This window comes from Drosophila virilis, chromosome 5, assembly GCF_030788295.1.
Source record: "Drosophila virilis strain 15010-1051.87 chromosome 5, Dvir_AGI_RSII-ME, whole genome shotgun sequence".
Classification (NCBI taxonomy): Eukaryota; Metazoa; Arthropoda; class Insecta; order Diptera; family Drosophilidae; genus Drosophila; species Drosophila virilis.
The window spans coordinates 5,545,558-5,568,716 of NC_091547.1; the positions used below are offsets into that span (position 1 = coordinate 5,545,558).

Genomic DNA, 23,159 nt, shown 5'->3' on the forward strand with positions numbered 1-23,159 from the left:
TTGTCTATTCGATAAAATATAATACTCGCATATATCTTTCTCTAATTGCAGATAAAAACTGTGCCAGTCGAATGTGTCGAAAATGATTTAAAAGTCTTGTACAGAATAAATTTGAATAAAAATGCTGCTTGATATTTTTTATAATAACGTGATATAATTTATTTTGTATTTCATATCATAGACATTTACTTTTTTTTTTGTTTGGGTTATTTGTAACGCTACAAATCTTGTCGCATTTGGGTCTTGCCTTTTTAAATATATAAGAATAATTTTGCTTGTAAATGTTTTGAATTTAATATGTTTTGGTATTTGTAAATTTATACTCGTATCATATGATATACATATATATGTGCGCATATAAATACATATATATTTATTTACATATATATGTGTAAGTGTTAATGCGCTTCTGCGTAATACCCTCAATAGACCCTGCACAACAACCGAAAACCAAATCAAAACCGTTCGAACGAGGCTATTTGGGCCTCCCCACTATGTATGCATATATATATATATATATTTGGATATATCTCGATATCGACTGTTAGAAGCTGCTTCCGTTTCCGCTCTACGCACATGAATATTATGCTGAAACATTTGATTGAAAGCGCGACAATAATATTGTATACAAATCTAGATTCTATATATACTGAGAGAGAGAGACATATATATGTTGTATTTGTTTAGCGTTATAAAATTTGTGACTACAAGTGGATAGACAACATTTATAAAATTTTCTTTCTGTGAAATATTCATAGTTATTCATACATATTTGATTTATGCTTTAACAAACATATAGAACTCTACAACTAATCAATAAATAAAAATAAATTCAATTCAACTCTGTTTATGCAATGTCTGAAAGCGGTTCAGTCATATCGAGCATTATATTCTCTGCGAAATGGAACTTAAACAAATAAATAAATAAAAAAAAATAGGTTCCAATATTCATTTTTTAACATCAATGACGATTAGAAAATGGATTTTCAATTACGGCTCAAAGAGTTATACGCATACGAATATATAGATATCAATTCCGTGTGGAAGTCTGATTGATATATGAGAAGTGCAATATACACTATATATATTTATAGTGTAGCTTGTAAACCAAGTCAAGATGTGTCAACATTTCTCTCAGATGTTTTTGTGAATTTATTTTCAATTTTGTTTTATAAGTGTAATCGTATAGGTGTTTTTATAAAACAATAAGGAATCAACAATATTCATAAAATGTATCATTATAGAATATATGATAAATGTAAATCTAAAAACTACATAGCTGTGTATATCTTTCTTTTTTTTTTTTTGTTTTTTGTTTTGTTTATATTTATAATTAATGTATACTATATGTCATATATTTTGAAATAATTTCTCGTGTATGAAATAAATAGTTTGCATGAGTGTGTGTGTTTGTTTGTGTATGTGTGTGTGTGTGTGTGTGTGTATGGGGCACTGTCTAGTGTCCGATGTGCTTCTTGATCAGCGCCTGCAGCAGACGCACCTTTGCCTTCTTCTCCTTGTACTGGGCATAGGTTTCCGTTTCGAGAGATTTGCGATCCGGCTTTAACATTTTGCGTCCATTCTGTTCCTCGAATATGGACTCATATTCGCGTATGGTCGCCTTCAGCAGCATCTTCTCCTCGCGCACGCGCTCCAGCTGCTCCCACAACTGATCCACACTGAGCGCCGCAATGTTCTCCGCCTGCGTCTCTGTCGCATTTGCCGTTGCCGTTGCCGTCGTCGTTGTAGTTGTCGTCGTGGACTCATCGGAGGAAGCATTCTGTGTTTGGGCATTTGGCGCCATGGAGTCGCTGGGCGAATTGGTGGTCTCGGTGCTATTGTTCGATGAATACTGCAGCGGTGTGGATGTTGCCTCGAACACCATAGCCTCGTGCTCCAGTATGGTGGGCAGCTCATGGACGCCAGCACAGCCGCCGAACATGATGTGGCGCGAAACCAGACGCTTCAGCTGCCTGTAGCGATCGTAGAGCGGACGTGCCGCATCCCGTTCCTCTTTGGTGATGGGATGGCCGTAGAGGCTCTCGAAGTATAGCAGACCATGCTGCACGGCGCTCTTCTCCTGCACCAGCTGGTCGGAGGTGAGCTCATCCAGCTGCTGTGGACGATGGTTTTGCGTGCGTTTCTCGCTGAGATTCTGCAAAATCGAATGACAAACATGTACAGGGTATTAGCCAAGTGCTCAAATACGACGCAAATGCTGCTGGCACATCAATCAAATTTTAAGTCGAAATTGAATATTTCGTTTGCAATTAACGAAATGTCAAGTGTGTGTGTGTGTGTGTGTGTGTGTGTGTGTGTGTGTGTGTGGAACGTAAGGCCCATATAATGCCCAAAAACTGATAAAAATAAAGACCGAAAAGTGTCTGACAAATTTTTGTTGGGGTAAACAAGTCAATTAATCAGCGACATGCATTAGGCATTATTCGATTTGGTCTGCGGAAAATTCAAGCGATTCGGCCAAATGGAAAACGAAAATCGAAAATAGAAAAGCGCAAAAGAAAACAGAAAAACAAGTGTGCATAATACTTAATGTGGCACTGTCACAAGTGCATCCTTATATATGCACATCATAAGCATTATTTGCCCAACCAATTTATTTATTTTATTTCTTGTTATTTTTTTTTTTTGCTTCTGCTTCCTCTTTCACTTGCACTTGCCTCTGTGCTTTGGCAGCCTTTCAAGTTTATTTGTTTCGTAGTGCCTATAGCTAAGTATACTTAGTCGAGCGGGAGGAGGCCTGTCCGCAAACAAAACACGTAGCATATTGTGCTTATATAGACACACATGTTCCTCGTGCGCCAAAGTCAAAACAAATCGTTAAGGAACACACATATATATATATATATATGTATAGTATATATAAATATGCAAATAATTTTATATAATCTCATGCTATGCAGCTTATAAAAAGACTCGTGAAAAGCCTTTCGAAATTTCACTACAAGCTCGTTTATCATTTGGGCATTAATTAAATGACATTGCTCGCGGAGCTTTAGATTAAAAGTAGGGCATGGAATTTGCCGCCACGTGCCTTCGACTTAAAAAGAAACTCTTCTAAATCCCTTTAACTTTAACCAGCTGATAACTGAAATGAAAACTAATATGGACTGGAGTTAATGTGGTTTTCAGTCGAAATAATAATTTGGTATGGCCTTGGGTATCCATATACCTAATTTATCAGCTCTACTAACTTCTATCTACCCAAATGGGAACTGTAACTGTTTAACTACCCTTCTGATACCTTACACCAAAGTGTATTGTTTTTTAATATACACTTCATCAGTTTCTTTCCTTTTCTCACACGCTTTACAACTTCGGTTTCCCATTCCTATACCCTATATTATTTATATTAACTTTTTTATAGCCTATACCGCAACACTTCCCCTTTCATCTACCCTATTCTGGATATATTACCCCGCTTATACCGTATTACACCTTGACAATAGTTTATTCTTTTTTCTAAATCGAATCGCAATTATATTCTCTCTCTTCGTCTCTCTCGTTTTGCCCCTTTCTTATACCCTATTTTATTTTGATTCTCTCTTGTATAGCCTATGCTAGTTATGTTCCTTCTCTTGTATCCCAGTTTTATTATCTCATCCTTTTCTAGTTCTGATCCCTATCCTATACCCTGTACCAGTTACATTTCTTCTCGTATACCTTATATCACAGCACGAATTGTTTTTCCCTTTTCCATACCCTTTACTTTTTCTTTTCCCTCTCTTCTATCCTAGTTTTCTTCCATTTCCTATGTTCCCTCTATCATATCCTATACCCATACATTTGTTTATACTCCACCCTTCCTAATATGAGCTCCTTTCCCTCTCGTATACCCTATATCAATTTCCTTTTTGCGATCACATGATAATATTTCCTCTTTGGCACTTAAATAGACTTTTCTGTCACATTATTATTTGAATTTTCGTTTCAAACTTGCGTTCGAAATGTGAGCAAAATGAAATGTTTTGCCAAATTTGACAGACACCATAAAATCGTTGACGTCATCCGCCCGGCCGTGTTGTTGGCCATATAATTTGTCTGATGAGCTGTTGTTTTGGTATTTGGCCTCTCCCCCTTACCTGCTCGATTTCGCTGAGGGTGTTCTTCATGCGCTCCAGTTTCTTGGCTGCCTCCTGGCCGCTGGCAGCGATGCCGCTGCCGACGCCGACGCCGCAGCCGCTGGCGCCGACCTTGAGGCCGAGGGCTGCAATGGGATCAGTCTTAAGCTCGTGACGCTCCTTGCGCAGCTTGCTGAGCTCGGCGAGCGCGTTTTTCATGTACTTGTCGTTCAGACGCTCCGCCTGCGAGGGCCGATAGCCGAGCCGCTGCTCCAGCGAATCCTCCAGCTGGACGAGTTTCTTTTTTAGCGCGGTCACGCGTCGATTGATGGCCTTGACGCGCTCCTCGGGCGTCTGAAAGGCCATCATGGCGGGCACCACCTGCTGCATGACGTCGCGTGTGCGCATATTCTCCAGCGAGCTAAACGCACGCACTGCATCCATGGGCTCCAGACAGTCCATGTCCTCGCCGAGCAGCTGCACGCTGGCCGCCTGTTTGGGCTGCTGTTGCGGATACGGCATCACCTTGGCCAGCTTGGCATCCGCATCGATGTTGCCCGCATGATGCCGGGAATGCGCATAGCGGCGACTCAGCACGGGCGCCGGCTCATCTCCGCGCTCCCAGGGCAACGACTCCTGTGCCGAGGTTAGATTGAGCGTTTGCTGTTGACGCTGCGGCGGCTTAGCCTTGATTGGCGCCGGATTTGGTGTGCTGTCATCACTGCCACCTGCCGAGCTGCACGAGCTGCTTGTCGTCGGCGTGGGCGAGATGCTGGCGCTGTGCTTTGCCTGGAGCTGCTGTTGCTGCTGCTGATGGAAGTCGATTAGATTGTTGTCGTTGTGATCGGCAACTGTTGCTGCTGTGGATTGCTGCTGCTGCTGTTGCTGTTGCTGCTGTTTCTTGCTGCTGATGAAGCCGCGTCGCTCGTATTTGAGCGCGGATAGATCGTACTTGTAGGCGCTCTGCTCGTCCCGCCTTGAGGGCAGATACTTCCCAGCCGTGCTGGGCTTCTTGCTGACTCCGGATTTGCGCACCGGTGGCTGACGCGACTTGCAGAAGCGTTCGCTGCTGCGGCGACGCTCATGCTCGCACTCACTGTCATCGCTAGCCTCGCGCTGCTGCTGCTGCTGCTGCTGTTGCTGCTGCTGCAGCTGCAACTGTTGCTGCTGGGAGCGTGCCGGACTTGTCTCGTAGCGTGCGCGATCTTTGAGCGCCTCCGCATTGCCATTGACTGGCGTCACATTGGCCAGCGCCGCATTGTTCTCCTGCTGCTCGCTGTTCTCTGCCGGCAAGTCGGCGCTTGCATCGCGCTCAAACTCCTGGCAATAGCTGGCATAGCTGGCCGTGCGCTTGAAATCCTCCGAGGAGACGCGTCGTATGACCTCGCAGTGTGCGGACCTCAATTGGGAATTGGGAGCTGTTGTTGCTGCTCCAGTTGCTATTGTTGTTGTTGTTGTTGTTGTTGCTGCTGTTGTTGGCTCCGGCTCGGTGAGCAGCTCCTCGCTGTTGCTGCGCTGTAGCTTGCGATCCTGGCTGCTCGCCGAGCAGCTGTCCAGGCGCTCCTTGCGCTTCCGTGACTTTTGCCATTCCAGTGGATTTATGATTTCGGGTAGGTAGGTGGAATTGAAACGTGGCGTTGTCGCCTCCATATTCGAGAGCTGCACCACATCGCAAATATCCGGCTGCTGTTGCTGCTGCTGCTGCTGCTTCTGCTTGGCGGCCACGCCGGAGGCGGCAGAGGAGGACGATGAGGATGAGCAGGCGGCGCTGCCGCACGAAGCGCTCGACGAAGATGATGAGGATGAACCAGTGAGACGACTTAGGTCGTCTTCGTTAAGGCCAGTTGTGGGATGTCGCATGCCGCACTGCAATACAAAAAGAAAAGAACAACAACAACAACATAAATATTAGTAATTTATATAAATTGAAAGATTGCTCATATGCCGCGTGGTGCTGCGTCACGAGACGTTCGCCGTCACGAGTCATTAATTAAACAGCCTTTGCCAGCGCATGATGCGAACTAAACGCCTAATTATTATATATATACACATGTATAAAAAACGAGTTGCCTTGACTGATTGACTGATTGATTGATTGATTGACTGACTAATCATCAACGCGTAGCAAAGTCTAAAATAAGCTGAGTTCTAATAATTTCCTAACTTATTTTGAAAGATCTACATCAGAAATGATTGAACACGTGTTTCCACGAGCGGTAAATGCATGACTGACTGATTGATTTATTATATAATTCCATATTTAATACACTATCAAAGATCTCCATCAAAAATGATTGAACCCGCGCTTATTTAAATTTCTACGAGCGGTTAATGTGTGAAAAACTGATCAATTTTTATGTACAAAAAAAGTTTGCCGTGATTGATTGACTAACTGATTGATTGATTGACTGACTGACTTTTCAACAATAAACAGCTCAAAGTTAAGCTAAATCTAAATAATGCCATATTTGGCCAATTGTAAATTATTTTTAAAGCTCTACATCAAACATGATTGAGCAAGTGTTTCAACGAATTTCCACAAGCGAAAAGTAAGTGAAAATTTGAAAAATACTTTGCCCACACAAAACCAAGCCATAAATAATTGAATACAGTAAATGTTTAATGTCAGGCGGCGGCATTCACTCGCCCAGTGAGCTGTCCATTAAGTGGGTTAATATGAGTCCTATGAGTAATGAGTAATATACCAAATACTTGCAACGTCATGCTGCCACAAGGCGTCGACTGCCTGGCTACGTTGGGCTTAAGTAATTAACAGTCAACAGGTTGCAATTAAAGACTTCATTTGTCGAGCTTGTTCAAATAGTTTAGTGACATTTTTTTTGTTGAGAACTACAGCGAAACTCAGGAATGCATTTAATCCATGCTGACATATGACTAAGTGTATTGCTTAAATTATTAGTTATGTAGTACATCAACTAGTCAGAGCATGATAGAAATAGAGCAATATATTAATGAAAATAATTCAGCTGGCAAACTGATGTAGCTAAAGTAAAAATATTTGATAAGGATATATTGATAAGATATATATTATAATTAAAATCATTATGATAATTTATTTGAATATAGAATATAATAATGATAAACATTATTTTATATATATATTATTTCATTATTTATAATCAATCGGTTCTGACTTGCTTTTTCAGGCCGAAGCATTTTCTCTTCCTTTTCAAATTCTATAAGTTCTTCGATTAAATGTACAGGCTTAACTATTTTACACATACAGCAAATTTATAAAAAAATGTAACTTAAATAATATTAAGAACTTTTTAATATTTTCCCCAAAATCCTACATAAAATTTGTGGCAACATTAGCGTATCCTTTGCCCTTGTGCTTCGATTAAGCTCCAATAAAGGTAATAAAGGTAAATAAAAAAAAACTTCCAATAAAGATATACAAATAATAAAATATATATAAGAAGAATTTAAATAAATATATGCCTGGCCATCATATAAGCTGCCCAGGTATTTATTTTATAATTATATAAAAAATATCGATTATATAATCATAAAATTTGGCATTTTATTCGACACACAATTTCACAACATTTTCATAAATTAACAAATAATGTGAAAATTCAATAAACGTATTTTTTTTTATCTATTTACCAGAAAATATGTAATTATTTTGGGCGTCATTTTGATAACGTTTTAAGCCTTAAGCGTATCAGTCTGTGTTTTTTTTTTTTTTTTGTTAAAGGTACTTTGAATATCACAAATTGAAGAAATTTATCACAAATATAGAAATCACTTCAGTTGCAATTAATTTCAATCGAAATCAATTGACAATTTTTGACTCTGGCCACTTTTTGGCCAAGTTGAGGTTTAATGTTTCCTTTTCTTTCGTATTGTTTTTTATTGCATTTAAAAATTGTGCCTAATCACAATTTAAATGCATTGCGAATTTCACATGATTTGTGAAAAAAGAGTTTTTCTTTTTTTTGTTTTTTTTTTGTCCGAGCACTCGAGTATTTTGGAACGTTGTTTTCTCTGCGCGCGCCGAAATGCGATTAAATACATTTCAGCCGCGACCTCGCGAATTATATGCGAAAAAATCTCGAGGCATAGCGAGAGAGAGAGCGAGAGAGAGCGCGAAAGAGAGGCAGAAAGCGAGAGCGAGAGAGCGGCGCGTGCGCAAAATCAACACAAATCGATCATGAGCCGAGCACCGCCAAGAGAGTAAGGTAGTAGAGCGGGGGGAGAGAGGGCGAGGCGACAGGTGTGAAATTTCTATGGACAAAAGCTATGCAAAAAAAAAAAAAAAAAGGCCGCGCGCGCCAGACTGCAGACAGGCTGACTTGGCTGACCTTATCAGCCGACACACCGGGCGTATGCTTGATATTGCTCTGTTGTGAATTAATTGTTTATCGAGCGCAGGAGGGGAACTTTTAAAAATAAATCACGCTAATTTTTGTGCGTGTTTATGAGCATGTTTATCAATTTATGCACTTGTTTATGCCCAAAATGGAAAAAAAAAAAGGAAGAAATAAAAACGGCAGCGCACACACATTTAATTTGGGCTTAAAAACAACATTCGATATGCAAACGGCGCACAAAATAAACACTTGAACATCAACTTCCGCAACAACAAACATTCAAGTGCAATGTCACAATGCTGCAAAGGTCACACAGCTAAAACTAAGGCAACAAACTGTACAATTAGCTAATTAATGTTGAGGCAGCAGCCGCAGCAGCCGCATCAGCAGCTGCCCATTGTACAAAGCAGAACTGTGTCAATCAACCTGCCTCTGGGTTACACACTCAATTATTTGTTGTGTGTGCTCCAAGAGCAACAGAAACAGCAACAGCAACAGACAACAGGCGACACAGAGAGACAGCCGCAACAACAACAAAATAAGAATCTCAACGAATGACAATTAAAGCCCACGCGCCGCTGACGTCAATCGAGGCATGGCCCACCATGGGGCAGGGGTAGAAGGGTGTGCGTTTCCCCATAATATGGACGACGTGATCGCCGGCAGTTGTGCCCGCCCCAATTGTGTGGACAGAAAGGACACCCCAGTCGATAAATGTAGGCGCGTGCAAAGCCTTACAATGCGCCGTGGGGCTAGCTTCTGGAAGCCCCGCATTAATGCTTATCAAATTAATTGGAGTCAACTTGAAGACATAACGGAAATAGGGGCTTTTCTTAAAGGGATTTCTCAGCGTTGACAGCGCAAAATTAATGTGCAATAATATGACAGCAATGCAAATAGAATAATATATATTTTTATATTTATACATATTGCAATGCCAATAACTAAATTGAAGTTGATTTTTGGCAGTTATTTGGCGAAATTCTTAAATAAATAGCTGCTAATAAAGCTGTCTGGCAACACTAATAAATAACAGTGGAGCATTAAGTTGGCTGCGCCAGGGCTTATAAAAGTTGGTAATTAAGTTGGCTGCGCCAGGACAATATCAGATTTCAGTTTTTTTTACATATTAATATTATAAATGATAAAAAAAAAGTGAATTTAAAAAAAATTAAATTAATTCCGATTTCGTTTGAGCTAACATATACTATATTAATAAATTAAATTTTTTTGAAGCTCATGAAACCTTTTAAAAAGACTTTAAATCAATTTAAAGTCCATTTAAATAAATATATGACTATAATCATGTTTTTTTCTATGACTTGACAAAATTACCTATAATAAAAAGAATTTAAATCAAGGTAACATGAATTTGACTGGAATTCTAAATGAAAGACTTATAAATTTAGATGTTTGCTATTTGTATGTTTTACATACCCGGATCTAGTTATAAAAACACGCCCTAGCATAGTTATTAATAGACTTATGAATTCGTTTTGTGAGTATTCCATTGCATTGACCAATTGTTTATGTTATAAGAAGAGAAATTCGCTGACTTAACGACTGTTTATGCCGCCAATTGTGGCAGCTGTTGATGACTCACAAAAAGACAGACGCAAACAAAATAAAGAAGAAGAAACAAAACACAACAAGATTACGCTTCGAATATCAATTGCAAGTTCAACAAAATGCATTTAAGCAATTACTAATTAACATAATTGATAAAATGTTGCAAGCTCATGACGCAACAAAAAAAAAACCCAACCTCGATTTTTACTATGAAAAACAGCAAAAAAGTGTTGTGCTTCAGTTCAGCAGCTGATAAGCAGCAGCCAAATAATGATAAAAAAAAAAAAAAATTGATAAACTGGTAGCCAGCCAATCAATAAATGCAGAATACAAAAATGTGTTGCACACTTTTGATAAGAGGCCGAAAAAAGGTGTGCGTCATGCCCAGCTTAAAGCTGTTATGTGTTTGTTTACATATTAGCTGGCTTACAAAATTGCCAATTGTTTGCACATGTAATGCGCGAAAAGCGTTTCCACAAATTTCACATAATATTGACAAATGTGAAATTCTTGTATATCCAGTTGCAAATTTCTAGCGAATTCTGGGCAATTGTATAGCCAGAATTCTGTGGTCCGAATTTAGTGAGGCAACGTTATTGAACTATGACAGGGCGCCATAGAGTTAACATTTGTAACAGGGAACAATAACAATAACAATAACAATCTCAGTGGCCCGGACACGCGCTTTAATCAAATTGTTTACCTCGCATCTCCGGGCGCGAAAACAAAGTCATGGGCTTTTGGCTTACTACGTGCACGGCAACAGCATCTCACACACACACACACACACACACACACAGCAACACACACACACACATAAGCGAGCACACACACATAAACACACGCTCAGCAACAGTTAGTCGCAGTGTACTGCTAAAATGGTAACAAGCGGCGTATACGCGATGTGCGCATTTTAACAAATCCGTGTAAATTCAACGTCATCAACGCAACAAAAAAGAAAACAACTAAAGTAAGAATACTTTTCTCAAGCGTATGCGACTAACGGATACCCTGAAAATATCGACAAGCTGCACTCCTACAAAGAACTAACTTTTATACACAAAGTCGTACAACATATTGCAGCTACCCCGAGCTACCCTCTACAGAAGATTTGAACTAACTTTTATGCATCTGCATCTAAATGCACTATAAAAGAGTCTACATACCAAATTTAATATAGCTCAAAGTCCTTCAAGTTGCCAGCAAAGGTTAAAAAACTTAATATGCAAATCCATATTCATCGATTTCGAGGTGAGCTATCGATCATTTGATATTAACTTGATTCGCGCCGCTATTTTTGAGCGGTAACCCAACAATTTCAGCGATGCTCAAAGTAAAACGATTTGACAATCTCGATCAGGCAAAATTGTTATGAGAAATTGGATCCGTAGGATATCAAGAAGCTGCATGGAGATGAATCTGCATGTGTGCCACGCATTCGCATTCGCACTGTGACCTCCAGGAACGTATGCTGCTTAGAGAATGCGTGACCTGAGCTAATCAACGATTCCATGAAACAGAATCTGCAGGGCTCCCAGATGTCTCCTTCGGCCTGTTACATAAATTCCCAGAAAATCATTAGACCCATACAGCCTGAAAATGTTTATTGGGCGCATGGCGTGCAAATATTGAAAATTCGTCTTTTTTTCACCTTGCTCAGCGCATTTGTTGATAAGATTCACCGGGCGAAAGGCTACAACAGCCAAAGCGGTTAAATGCCGGACCAGACTGCCTAACGCCAGTCTGGACCGGCTCAAACCGGTGACAGGTGATTACAGCACTTGCCGGTAATCGCAGCAGCAGCACTCTTTACCGGCCCAGATCTGCTCCGGGCTATCGTTTCGCTCTTTATCGTTTGGGTAATTGTATTAACAATTGTAGTCAACAAATGCGTGTTAAACGGCTTAAACACGCTATATTTCAGCGGGGAAATCATATTCAATGCTGCATTCTTCAGTTGGAGTACTTTTGATTAAAGGTGTGAGTATATCGATTACTCGAGTATGTATATTTCGATGGTTCTTAATAGTTTTGGTGGCAACTAAACGCGTGCCGAGGCATCAATATATGTGCGCATATTAATGAATGTATGAATTTATATGTATGAGTATTGTTTTTACTTATATGCACGTGTGTGAGTACTTAACGTACATGTATGAGTTTTGTGAGTACTCGAAGTGTACTAGGTGGTTTTTGCGCTGACAGTGGCTAATTAATGTGCAGCACAATACTTAAGCGCTTGTCAATAGCTCAGTATATCTATGAGTACTAAACGTAGATGTACGAGTATTCGAAGTACTCAAAGCGCAGCGTTACATTATCCTTACGTATCGATCGTGACAGCGCCTAATTAATGTGCCAGACGAAAATAATTAAACGCCCGGCCATACATCAGTCCGATAACATCTGAGATTCGTTAGGCCTTATACGGCTTTCTTTTTTAATGGAAGAGCAGCCGCAACACTGAACAGGCTGTCCATACTGGAAATAATCAGATATTGATTGTACATTTCTATAGGATTTCTATATTTATTTCTTGCTATTTTTGGTACATTTCCATTTGGCTTTTGGCCTTATCAATGCCCGCAGTCGTGAGGCATCAATCAATTTAGCAACCATCGACTAAACAAACCAATTACCAAACTTTACTCTGTCATTAGATCTATACTCATTTCAGCTCTTGCCACAAAATGCGCTTAATGTGAGTCACGTGCGGCGTCGCCGAGAATTGGGCAATACAAGAGCGTAAAGACAACCGAGAAACCATGAAGAGCTGTTGTTGACGTCATGTTTGTTGTGTCTGAGTGCGTGTGTGTGTGGGCGAGGTGTGTGCGCTTGTGTCTGCAAATGTCAGCGGAATAAAACCAGGCAAAACATAAAATGCAAATGCGAAATACACAAAAATTTTAATTAATAATGTTTATGGGCAGGCAAATTAGACAAATTTGTGTGAAATTTATGAGCACAACGAACTGCGCATGCCCTATAAAAATAAATGAGATGTTTAAAGGTGAACAATTATTTTACAATTGGCATCAGGACAGATCTATAAACTCGCCTTGAGGATGCGATTAATAAAAAAAAAAACAACTGAGAAGCACGAAATATGATGAAGCATACTCTTAATAAGCGTATTATTTAATATGAATAATTTACTAATTTTCTTTCTTTCTACAGGTGAGCTGAGAAAATATCTTCATAGAATGGAAAATATAGATTCCTTCTTTGTAAGTAGACAAAGGCTTAGCGATCACAAGGAATACAAAGCCCAAATTGAGCACATAAATCAGAGCACAAATTAATGCGACGACAAACGAATGTGCAGGAAAAACAACAGAATATTTAATATATGCATGAAAAGCGAATGGAAATGAAAACCAAGCAAGAGCAGAACAGGGAATCGGCTAATGGGAATTGAAAACTGGCAGCTGGGAATTGAAATGGGGCAAAGTACGTTGACGATTGTGATTACGCCTACTCTATGCGATTGCCTTTTTTATTAATATTATTGTTATTATTTACTTTTTTTTTTTTGCTTTTTAAATAATTGGCCGCACGTGACGCAATCAGCGGTTGCATTTCATTGATGATTTGTGCTGTCTCTCAATTAATATGGAAAATGTCGTATTTTTACTCGCATTTCGTTAAAATCAATCAAGTTCAATTGAAAGCAGAGCAGGCGGTTTGCATTAAATTTCTTTTCTTTCCAGTTTCGTGAACTTTGTCAAGCGTTGATAAAGAATTAAAGGCAAATTCGACGAAACGAACAGATTCTCAAAGAAAATCGCATAGTATATTTGCCTTGATTTATGTGCCCCATTGAAGGCGAACAGGTTTCTCAATTTAAGGCATTTAAAATAGATTTTTTTTGTTTTTTGCATTCCTTCATTTGGCAAATGCATAAATTTGATTTTGGAGCACGCCGTTGCGGTTACCAACTGTCACCACGTGCCAACTGCCGGACTGGTACTGACTGTGCCCCCGGTACTGGGTACTACTTACTCAGTTGGAGTCGGATCCATTAACATGCCCCATGCCGAAAACCAGACGCCTGGCCTCGTGACCAAGTCAGAAACAATTGTTAATGAATGCCGCTTAGTCTTTTATATTGTTTTCGCATAATCACGCTGCCAACACTAGATATTAAAATAATCGAGGTTGTAGATTGTCGAGATGAGAGAGCGAGAGCGAGAGATAGAGAGAGAGAAGCAATATCTCATTTTAAAAGATGCTAAATGCTGTTTATGAAAACAAATGAGCATAATTTAAGGCAAAGGGTACGACTGCAGGATGCCCTGTACGCACTTTGAGAACTTGAAGAGAAACTAAATTAGTCTAAAGTCGATAAAAGTCAAGTGAATCAAGAGAAGTTTAATTAGGCAAAAAATTAAATAAGCTCACAATTCTAAAACAAGTTATAAGAAAAATAAATAAAAAATATAAATCTACTAATAAAATCATTTAATATGCAAACATTCCACGATTATAATTTGCTCTAGGGTATTGCTAATAAACGTTTTTTGTTTCTTCTAATTGCCCGTGTTCTTCATATATTAAACAAATTCAGATTTCTTCACACCATATCGCTAAAAATAAAATTCGACTTTTTTGTTCATTTTAAAATCGCTTGCGAAATAAACAACGTAATATATTTTTACACATGCGAAGTCTGTGTGTTATCTAATTATAGAAAAATTCACACATTTTCTTGTTGGATCGGTTTGTTAATTGAGCTCAACAGCCGTGTGAATGCGAAATGTATTTCTGGGCCAAATTACAAGTTGACACCATCGAATTAGAGCCCTAAGTGTATTGCCCGTTAATATATACATACATATATATCTGTATTTGTATCTGCATCTGTATATACAAATAATATTTTAACAGCCTTTCTATGCGATTCTCATAAATGCAGGTAAGGGTTGCAAACTCATCCAACTCTTTTACATTCTATTGCTCACACACACTCTCTCTCTCTGACACTCTCTCTCTCTCTCTCTCCCTCTCCCTTTCTCTTTCTCTTTCTGGTTCGATACCTCCATTCTGTCTATCTCCCGCGTAATGTGTATGTTTAGCTTAAGGTAGGTATATAATAATATACATATATGTAAATAAGACTTTATGTTAAGGCAGTCCAGTATTGGGCACGAACTACCTTCACTTTGTACATATTTTGATTATAAGCAAATGTCTTATTGACTTGCCTAATATAGAATGTGCAACCGAGCTTGTAATTTTTTGGGTTAACAGGCACAAATAATGTGGACTGCACGTCAGGGACTGTGACGTGAAGACTGGTTGCTAGTAAATAAATTATTTGGATAGAGTCGGGAAGGTGGACGGGGGCCAAGGCGTGCCTAAAAGCACGCAACAGTTTGTAACCCCACGACAACAACAAAAACAAAAAGAACAGCAGCAATAAAAGTGAGAACAGGTTGAAACAACAAACAAATATTGGGACATTCGCATTACCCAAATGGAAAATTTATAACCAAAAAGCAATCGTCCAAATTATGGCACATAATTTTCCATGCACAGAACCGGAAAAGAGAGAGCCAAGTGTGAACGAGACAGCGAGAGAGTACAGTGAAGACTGTGCCGGGTGAACAGCTACAACATGTACAAGATATTTTCACTGTTTAAAACAAAGTTGTTTTAGTAAATAGTAAATAATATGTCAAATAATAATAAATATACAACTGAATCGAGCTGTCCACTTGTAGAGTTTACACTGTACTAGTTTGTACTAGTCCACAGCCTTTTCAATGATGACTCAAGGGTAAACAAAGAGAAAATATACATTAAAAAAAGAAATAACAGAAATAAATCGATTCGATGGAAATATTATGGAAAATCAGTTGGAAAAACGCGAGTACATTAGAAAGATATGCTTGCCACCATTATCTGCTTAATAATAGTATGTAGGGTTTGTGTTTGTGTTTGGCTCTGCCAGACTGTGAACAAATTGGATATCAATCATGCTTGACCAAAATCCTATATATGTGTGTATAATGCCAGCAAAGTCCAAGTGTTGTTTATCAACAACAACTGCGCTTGGTCCCGCACATCGCACAATATATAATCGGTTCCTATGAAGTTGGATTTTTGTGCCTGGCAACGCTTACGCTTACGCTTACGAATGCAAAAGGTGTGAATTTCTTTATAACAATATCATAAATGAAATCCAACACGATTAGCAACAATCAGAACAAATGTGTGAAATGGATTATCAATAATTGTGACAGACGGACGTCAGGTTAGTTAATTAAGTTAACAGCCGGCAGACGGGAGATAACGACTGAAAGAGAGAGAGAGAGAAAGTGCGAGTAAGGGGGAGAGAGAGAGAGTGGGAGTGGAACATCAGCTCTAGACCTCTCAAGTGATTTGAAGTTCGTTCTATATTTAATGTAATATTTTTACCGAAATAATGTTTTGTATATTTTACATTATTTTGTATGAAAATGACTTTCTGAAAGTGTTTTCTGTAAATAATAAATAAATTTATTTATTATTTATTATCATCAAAAATGTAAATAAATAAAATAATTTTCTTATAAAATATTTCTTTGCAATTGCAATTGCAATTATGAACAAATAGTTTTTGCCTAAGTTCGAATCTCTGTTAAACATTATATAATTAAAAAATCTGTTTAATTGCAAAAAAAAAAATGTTTAAAGTGTATCTGTAAATGCTGTAAATCCGGTTAAAGCCTTGATTGATAAATGAGAAGCTGTTTCTGTCGAATGACCAACAGATTAAAGATCAAAAAACTCTCAAGAGCCAGTTAGGTAGCTGCCTTTATCAGAATAGCTGCCCTTTCTAAAGTGCGTCAACATTCAAAAGTGTTTCGGGAAAATTCCATGAGTGTTGATAAACGCGTGGAAAATTACCAAATCATAATTATCTACAGTTAAAGATTTACAATAAATTTACTTACAACGCAAGCCTTAACGGACTTCCAAAGATTTCTCGCAAAGTCTTCAATTTTGCTGATTTTTCCACGTACGTTCGCCAGCTGCACGACGTTTTTTAAAACTTAACACAAAGCACGAACAATAAAAGTAATAGTAATAACAGTTATAATACGAATTATTTTGAAACGCACTCCGAGAATCGATAAACTTCCACTTGGCCTCTGTTCTGCGTGCGAGGCAATTGTCAATAGTTGTTGACGGGGGGGGAGGGTGGAAAAAATAGTCACATTTCACGCTTTTCACTCCGGCGAGCACACACACGCACACACATGCAAATTGGTGATCCTTGTGCTTGGTGTTAATATTGATCGATTGATTGATTGATTGATTGATTGATCGATTGATTGAATTAGCTAAATGGCTGATGTTTTAGGCTTAAATTGTTAACTTTGGTATTTTAGCTTGGATCGTGAGTAGACGTCCTGGTTGTTGCAGTTGTTGTTGTTGTTGTTGTTGATTGGTCCAAGGCGCGCTCTCTCGCTGTCTCTCTCTCGCTCTTTGACAGGCCGTTAACATTCAGTTTAACATCAGTTTAATTTTTTTCTTAACCTTGTACTGACGATTGCGCTGATCTATGACAAACTCATATCGCGATCTCTGCACATTTTCGCTATCTAAATTAAAACAGCTCAAACCGAGTAGGCGTAGAACTCCTAGCGAATACGTTGTGACTGAATTATAGGGCCCGTTAGATGCAAATTTCAATGCCGCCTCTGCTGCAAGCTGCTGCAACTGTTGCGGTTCAAGCGTTGATGCTAATCAATTAACCGAAAATCCCCAATTCAATATTGTGTGGATACCGTTTATTTTTTGTTTAACGCCGTTCACTTAATCCGGGCACAGGGCTCCTCGCACTGCAACGTTCGGCACGTGAATGAGCACAGCCGGCGCACCTGACGTACTTTTTGTATGCCGTCGCCTCGTATTCGTATCCTGCGATCGGCCTTTCCAGTGACGTCGCGCTCAATCTGTCGCTCAGTTCGCTCTCTCGCTCTTGTTATGTTTCTGTGGCTGCAGTTGTTGCTGCACGCTGGCTCACTCGCTCTCACACTCGTTCGCTGTAGCTCTCCCTCTCCCACTGGCGTTGCCTGTGGGCTGACTACGGCTGCTTTAGGAAGTGTGTGGAGACGAGCCGATATCTAAGCATGTGTCTCTGTGATTTTCGACTGCAGCTGCTTGGGCCGCTCTCTGGAAGTGTTGTGCTACTTTTTCGCCTTCTTCTGCCAGCCGCAAAATGTTTTTCCACTTGCACTCGGTTTGCGGACGCCGTTATAATTTGTGCTTTTGCTAGTTTGGTTTTGGTTTTTGTTTTTGTTTTTGTTGCGTTCGTCGCTTTATGCGCTTGGGCAATTATGTAAAACGTGGCTCAATTGGATTTGGGCAAAAGCGTTAGCGTCGCGCAGCTTTTGCTTTTATACCGTTGTAGCTGTCGTTGTCGTCGAGGTCATCGACGCGCGTTGCTGCTTAAAAAAAATCGATATTGTACACTCGCGTTTTTACTTTATTTTTATTTTTTAAATTGTTGTTTTTATTTTAAATGTCACTATTTATTGCGCACGTTTTTTCTTTAACTTGTATGTTGATTTGCCTCTGACTTTGACGGTTAGACGAAATAGTTTTGCATTGCAAATTTTCACGCATGCAAAATTTGGCTTTCAATGACCGACTGCCGCTTCGGTGGGGGGGCGGCGATTACTGCTGCTGCTGCTACTGCTGCTGATGCTGCTCAAGCGAATGAGCAACAAAAAGCAAAGAAAGAAAAACAGAGCAAACTTCAAACAGTCGTCACGCACACTGAGGAAAACTTTCCGCTCGTTTGGACGCACGTTGTGTCACGCGAGAGACTCAATTTCTATCTGGAAGGCAGCGGCACAGCGCCACACAGAGCAAGCACGAGACTTTGGAGCAGTCAACGAAATTTGTTGACGAATCTATGTTCGTGTGTATGTGCGGGTGTATGCGTGTGTGTTGCGTATTTTCGAGCAGCCTGTTTGCCCTCTTTATGTGTGTATTTGCGCCCCTCTCAGTGCAATAGCAATTGCCTGCGCTCTCTTTACATTTGCGCAAACTCTTTAACTGTTGTTGGAATTTGCCGCGATGCAAGCCGCTTAAATAGTTGTATTAACGTTGCTGTTGAAATTTGTTTAATTAATTACTCAATTGATTTGTTTGCCAAGTCTGTGTAAATATTTGCTTTCGTAATTTAGTTATAGTTGCAATTGCTATTCGAACGCACAAATGGGCGTGTAAACAAAAGCAAAGTGCGCTCGCGCGCTCTCTTTTCGTCGCTCTCTTTTCTTTGATTTGACAATTGCGAAGAGTTATTTATTTTAACAAAGAGTTGACTGTGCCTTTTACTATAGCTTTTGGCTTGTCGGTTTATTCTTACTATGTTAATTCACTCTATTTGGTTTTCTAATGCTTTTGCATTATTATGCGTTCATTATTATAAATAATTGAATCCATGTTGGCAATTCGCTTGTTCATATCCATAGCTGCAAAGAGAGCAAGCAAGCCGGAGTGAGTAAGACGTATGAATAACAGAAGGAGAGTGGCAGAGGGTGACAGAGAGAGAGAGAGAGAGAGAAAAGGTTTAAATTTGTTGATTTCAATTATGAATAAGCGTTTAAAATGTAACAAAAGTAAAAAGTAATTATAATGAATAAAAATCAACCTGCCCGCAATACGGATTGCACAATCAAATGCTGAAAGAACGCAACAATTATATTCAATCACATTTAATTTGCAACCAGCTGATAAAACGATGCAGGACAGCTGACAAAAGGGCGACAAAGAGCACCATGCACGATTCAATTGCGTTTGTCAAGTTCTTATTTAATAATGTACACAGCCGGAATGTTCTAGAATTCTGCAGCCACTGAGCAAAGTACATGCATGCACCTAGATAGATATGCACACAAACAAACAAACAAACACACACACACACACACACACATGCAGTTATGCATATAAATGGAAAATAGAAAATGAGCTTGAAAATTGATCAACTGACGCCCTCGTAAAGACCACGAGAAAATCCAATTGCACATCTGTGAATCTGCCGCATCTGTGATTTGTATTTCAATTTTTCAATTGAGTTGCCAATTGTTTCCAGATATACATATGTAAATATGCATATGGTATATTGGAATATGATTTTTATTTTTATTATTATTTCTTTTTTTTCGAAAAGTGCATTTGGTCAATTGATAAACAATGTTACATCATGCGAGAAATCGAAAAACGGTAAACAAACAAAAACCGTTAAATGAAGAAATTGCGACTTACAAATCATGCATATATCATGCCTATTCTCACTTGTCTAACTGGAAGCGTCTGGAAGACATTTCCAGTGATCTCATCTAATGCGACCTTGAGTATCAAGTGGCCTTTGAAAAAGTTGGCAACATTTGCCAGGCGAATGGGATATTGCCTATGCATAATAGACTGGAAGGCACCCTGTATTATGCGTAGAATGGATACTAAGACGAACCGTTATATTTACCCTAAATTCTAAACATCAATTTACTTAACAATTTTATTAAAAAAAAAAAAAACAAACATAAGCAAAGATCAAGAACAATTATGGCATTAGTCTAGACTAATAAACAGGAAGAACACCCTGTATACAAAAGTAATATACTTCAGCTGCGTAAGAGAATAATGAGATAAGATTATTATGAGAAATATGAAATAAATTAAATGAAAATAAAGTATATTTCACACACAATTCTTATTTCATAATCCTCTTGAGTATCTAATTGTTGCATACAGGGTGCTTTTCTTCATCTACTTCAGCAAGTAGGCACACTGTATCAATATACCCCGACTGAGCAGGATATACAGGGTATACAAACACTAATTGGCTGGTGCCAAACAGATGCTTCGTTATATTAGCTGAAATGGACATTTCGCGTGTCAACAATGCGCGACTTTCATAAAAAAAAAAACACATATTCATAATCAAAACAAATAAAGATGAGTATTTACAAAAGACAAGAGCCGTATATATACATATATATGTATATGGATATATGTATGGATGAATGTCGAGCAGATACATATAAACACACATAAAAAATAGCCTTTGACTTTGACGCCGCAGACAGGCCGAAATAAATAGTTTTGGGGGCAACATTTTGATGGGGTCCGGCGTGAAAACAAAAGCGAAATATGCAGATAAATTAGAGACAAATGTAAATAAATAAACATATATATATACACATATTTACATATGTTGAGGTGTAGTTTATGTGTGCTTAGAGCGGAAGTGGCGCCAAGAAGGGGTCAAATACTCTTCAGACCGAGTCATTTGCACACCTGGCAAGCACCTGTATAAGTTTTATGTAATTGACTTTAAGAACCTAAATAGCGCCTACGTATCTGGACAGGGGCAGGGTTAGGGGGTGGGGGCAGGGTGTGTGGGATGGCTGTGCGCGTAGTAAATGCAGCTAATAAAATCATGTCTGGACTTTTACCTAATTCAAAACAGTTGAGTTTTCACAGTTTGAAACACGGAATAAACGAACTTGTATGACAAAATGCGAACCACACAGCACGAGAAACCAACATCAACTGAGCACCGAGCGCCAGAGAACGCGGGCCGAGACCGCGACAGCTGCCGAATCCGAATCCGAGTCCGCCTCCGATTGCGATTCCGGCGAGCTGCACGTTGGCGCACGTGCCCCAAGTGGCGTTCGCCGTGTGTGCGCCGTAGGAGAGTGCGAGAGCAGCAGCTGGAGCAGAAGCTCGAGCACTGGCAGTTGCCACAAAATCCACGGCAAGGACGTGGCTGCATTTTAAGGCGGCTGCTGCAGCAGGCTGCATTTTGGGGGCATGCATAAATATCACACATACGCCGCGTTTGCCCTGTGACAACATGCTGCCTGATCTCCCTCTCTCTCTCTCTGGCTCGCTGTGCCTGCCGCATTTAATGCCTGCTAAATGCCTGGCAATTGAACATGAACGTGTCCTTGAATTGCTTTGTATGCACAAGACAATACCCTTCACTCTAACCCACCAGCTGCCCCGCCCACGCAGCTCTGTTTCGGCGACTGTGCGCGGCATGTGGCACGTCTATTTGCCACAAGGCGCTTATGCAATCAGCTCGAGCTCTAGATATCCGTTTATATACACTTTGCCAATTATATTTTACAATTTTCGCATATATATATGACATATATGTATATATGGCAGCCATATTGAAAATCTGCTTGCGTCGATCATTTTTGGCATTCAACCAAGTTATTTTTTTCTGCAACATTTTTACATTATTTATTTTGCCATTTTTCTCGCATTTGCCGCATTTTCGTATTTATTTTGATTTTGTTTTTTTTTCTTTTTCATTTTCGTTTCTTTTTGTTTATGGCCTGTGCATTTTTAGAAACGCTCGTTAAATTTCGCTTGTTGCACAAATCAAAACCAAAGCAAAGCAAATTGCATCTGAGCACAAATCGTGCGATTTATTCACAGATGCAAAATGAAATTCATGTAAATAATACGAAATAATCATTTAGAAAATGGCCAAAAATTATATATAAGCCCTTTTTTATATTCTTATAAGAAAATATATATCTTTTTATGAAAGTTGATAAAGTTTTAGCTTGAAGATATTCCTTATATCAAGAGTTTATCTTCTCTTTAGCTAATCTCTACATTTCTTTTTTCCAATATAATTTAATTATTTTCTTTAATAAGTTTATCTTATATGTCTTTTAGCATGCCAGGATATTTTCAGATATTTATATATATAGTCTAAACTATTTAACATGTATTATTATTTTTTAAGATTTTATCTTTAATTTTAAGAGATTTTTGGCTTATCTCTTTAATATACTTTTTCTATATATTTATTACATATTATTATGCCAGGTCAGGATATTTTAAGTATTTGTTATATATTAGGGATCCTTTATTCTATATTTGTTAATTGTTTACCAGGATATTTTCGGGTTCCTATATACTATATCTATTAGTCTAAGGATATTTTCTTTCTTTATTCTAGCATATAGATGTAGAATATATCAAGTACATTTTTTTCCCTTATTTATCAAATCTACTCCAGTAATTATCTTCTACATAGAATCTACGAAAGGAACGCTTATTCAGGTGAAATATGCTTTAATAACTAGTTATACAAATTATATCAATAATATATATTGAAATTCTAAACGGAACGCAACAAAGTACTAGATATTGC

The 23,159-nt window shown here is 38.8% G+C and overlaps 1 protein-coding gene and 1 long non-coding RNA gene across 4 annotated transcripts; one reads left to right on the forward strand and one right to left on the reverse strand.

Moving 5' to 3' along the window:
- Positions 1-132: 132 nt before the first annotated feature.
- LOC6625731 (protein FAM13A) lies at positions 133-21,523 on the reverse strand. 2 transcript variants are annotated; one of them, XM_015174708.3, is made up of 4 exons: positions 21,439-21,523; positions 16,924-19,455; positions 4,101-5,945; positions 133-2,155 (listed from the first exon to the last, which is right to left on the reverse strand). In XM_015174708.3, the coding sequence occupies exons 3-4, from the start codon at positions 5,937-5,939 to the stop codon at positions 1,457-1,459; spliced, it is 2,538 nt and encodes an 845-aa protein (XP_015030194.1). In that variant the 5' UTR covers positions 5,940-5,945; positions 16,924-19,455; positions 21,439-21,523; the 3' UTR covers positions 133-1,456. The 2 variants fall into 2 exon arrangements, with proteins under 2 accessions (XP_015030194.1, XP_002051052.2); XM_002051016.4 differs by lacking the exons at positions 16,924-19,455; positions 21,439-21,523 and adding an exon at positions 7,710-8,069.
- LOC26531392 (uncharacterized) lies at positions 11,717-14,578 on the forward strand. 2 transcript variants are annotated; one of them, XR_011417015.1, is made up of 4 exons: positions 11,717-11,844; positions 11,910-11,965; positions 13,163-13,435; positions 13,556-14,574. It is a non-coding gene; the product is annotated as an uncharacterized lncRNA (long non-coding RNA). The 2 variants fall into 2 exon arrangements; XR_004303865.2 differs by having other exon boundaries at positions 13,163-14,578.
- Positions 21,524-23,159: the final 1,636 nt, after the last annotated feature.